This window comes from Aplysia californica, unplaced genomic scaffold, assembly GCF_000002075.1.
Source record: "Aplysia californica isolate F4 #8 unplaced genomic scaffold, AplCal3.0 scaffold00537, whole genome shotgun sequence".
In the NCBI taxonomy this organism is placed as follows: Eukaryota; Metazoa; Mollusca; class Gastropoda; order Aplysiida; family Aplysiidae; genus Aplysia; species Aplysia californica.
In genome coordinates this window covers 488,592-491,011 of record NW_004797807.1, presented here as the reverse complement: position 1 = coordinate 491,011, position 2,420 = coordinate 488,592, and the positions used below count along the sequence as shown (strand labels likewise).

The 2,420-nt window shown below is 41.2% G+C and overlaps 1 protein-coding gene across 1 annotated transcript in view; it reads left to right on the top strand.

The window, feature by feature from the left end:
• The window catches only part of LOC101861534 (monocarboxylate transporter 6), a gene marked incomplete at its 3' end in the record, with an annotated part of 3,225 nt that extends 850 nt beyond the window's left edge, over positions 1-2,375 (top strand). The window contains 1 exon segment of the mRNA XM_013087046.2: positions 2,235-2,375. Coding sequence (XP_012942500.1) covers positions 2,235-2,375 — 141 coding nt within the window.
• Positions 2,376-2,420: the final 45 nt, after the last annotated feature.

The window sequence follows — 2,420 nt, the reverse complement described above, 5'->3', positions numbered from 1 at the left end:
CAGTTACACCGAATTATGGGCGATTTCCAGGTTGAGAACCATAGATACAGGGGCATGGAAGCGGAACCAATAATTTGAAAAAAAGAATATTAATCCGCAGACTGGAAAAAGAGGCTAAAACAGCACCTGGACATGGATGGCTGGTGCCCCTACAAATAAATTGTGAAAGATATACCTGTCTGATTTAGTCTACCCCATTTGTGAGAACGTTTGTAAGACATACACTCTCATAGATTATGAAATCGGACTACCTGAATACTTGAAGGTGTCATCTCTGACTTAGAGATTAACGTGTAATGACCCTCCATCCTTAACGATCGCGAGCTGCCGTTGCACATTCTGCTACATCCTGTCCAGCCCATGTTTTTATGTTGTCTATCCATTCTATTATTTGCTTTCCTCTGGCTCTCCTGCCCCACATCTTTCCTTCAAGTACCTCTTTCACTATGGTCTCGTGTCGTTTAAAGTGGTCATAGTATTGTATTTTTCTACCTTTAATTTTTGTTTGTTCAGTAGGATCTGTCTTGTGTGAAGAATCTTACACACCTCTTTGTTTGTCTTTTTTGTTTTCCAACTTATTCTGCCCATTCGATGGTAGCCCTGTATCTCAAACGCATTCATTTTGTTTTCCTCTTTCCCTGTCAAAGTACAGGTCTCTGCGCTATATAGGAATATGGAAAAGATGTACGAGGGGAGTGAAAAAGTAATGCAAGTTGTTCGCAATTTTGCACATTTTTGCTTCGAATTTAGTGGAATTCAGCTTACATGTACTTACTCATGTACTTTTGAACTCAAATTGTTAAAATTTAAGTTTCTTTAATTTTGGCCCGAATGACGTCACATCAAAATGGCTACCCCCTTGGAGGTCTGTTAAGGGTAAAGAGCAGGGATTGAATTTCTTGTTTTACAAGGAGAATCCACTGATAACATCCAAAAAAGACTTTAAAATGTTTACACGGACCAAGCTCTAGATTTTGGCCCTGTATATATTTTTTAGACGTTTGATCAATGAACCAGAAGTAGAGGAAGACGTCTCCATATGCTTGTCAGATAAGCGTTGTCTGGAGGAGTCAGCCTGAAAAATCATGGCTTTTGTGTTTTAGGTTGTTCATAGCGTGCTTCTCACAGATTTTTTTTTACCACGAGGAACAACTGTAAATTCTGAATCCTGCATTGAAACACTGATACGACTGAAGGCGAGAATTCGACGAATCAGACCAAATTTGAACTTGGAAAGAGTGTTTTCCTCACCATGACAATGAAAACCTGCATTCGAGTACCAGAAAAAGGGTGACAATCATCGCGTTTATGTGGAAAACACCACACTTATTCTCCTGCATTTGGCTCCTTTAGACTTTCACCTTTTCGGTCATTGAAAAGAACCATTGACAGGTTAACACTATGGAAACGATGGAGAAATCTAGACTGCTGTAGCCCTAAGACCATAAGACCAACCAGATAAGTTTTACGAAGCTGGCATATGTGGAGTTAGTAAAAGGTGGACAGTGGCTATTGAACGAAATATAGACTATATTGAGAAATGAAAATCTGATCCTCAATTGCTGCCCTTCAATTTGAGGTATAATAGTTGTAAGTGTGGTCTATTTTCTTTAAATTATTAACGAACTTGCATTACTTTTTGACTCACCCTGTGGCATTCCAGAATGTTCTTTCTTAAAGTGAGAGATAGTTGCCTGGATTTAAATAGTTTGCACATTTGGCTGAATGTTAGTACCCTAGCCAAATGGTTTATTGCTCCAAAGAAAGTAACCAGGGCCGTTACAAGTGCTGACACCAGCGAAACTATGCTGAAGGTCTCCAGCTACTTTAAACTATTGATAGTCAGGTTTGGTCAGGTACCTCAGAAACACAAAATTTCCCATTTTGCTTTGTACTGTCGGAGATGTGCATTATTTTCGGAGGTTTCGACCTTACAGTGTTGCAAGAAACGTTAGGTAGCGTCGGTGGCTTAGTAGGTATGCTACCGAGTTCGTAATCGTATCTTGAGACTGCAGGTTCAGGGGTTCGAGCCTCAGCTCAGTCCGACGTTGTGTCCTTGGGAAAGGCATTTTACACCAATTTCCCACTTGGCTCTGTCCTTTCCTTTCGGAGATGGACGATAAACTCGGAGGCCCCGCCTCTTAAATAACCTAACAGTGTTGATAGAGGCGTTAAACCTAAACCATTTGACTCTCAAGAAGTGTTAAACCTATACCACGTTGTACATTCCTCAGGTCCAGTGTCCAGTGTGATTATCGATATGTTCTCCTGTCGTGTGTGTGTGTTCATGGCCGGAGTCCTGGGCCTGGTGGGGATGGCGGGAAGTTACCTGGTCACTGACCCAGCCGTCCTCTTCCTCACACTCACCATTGCAGGTAGGTCACAGATTAGCTTGTTTTCTTTGTTTGTTTGTTTTGAGG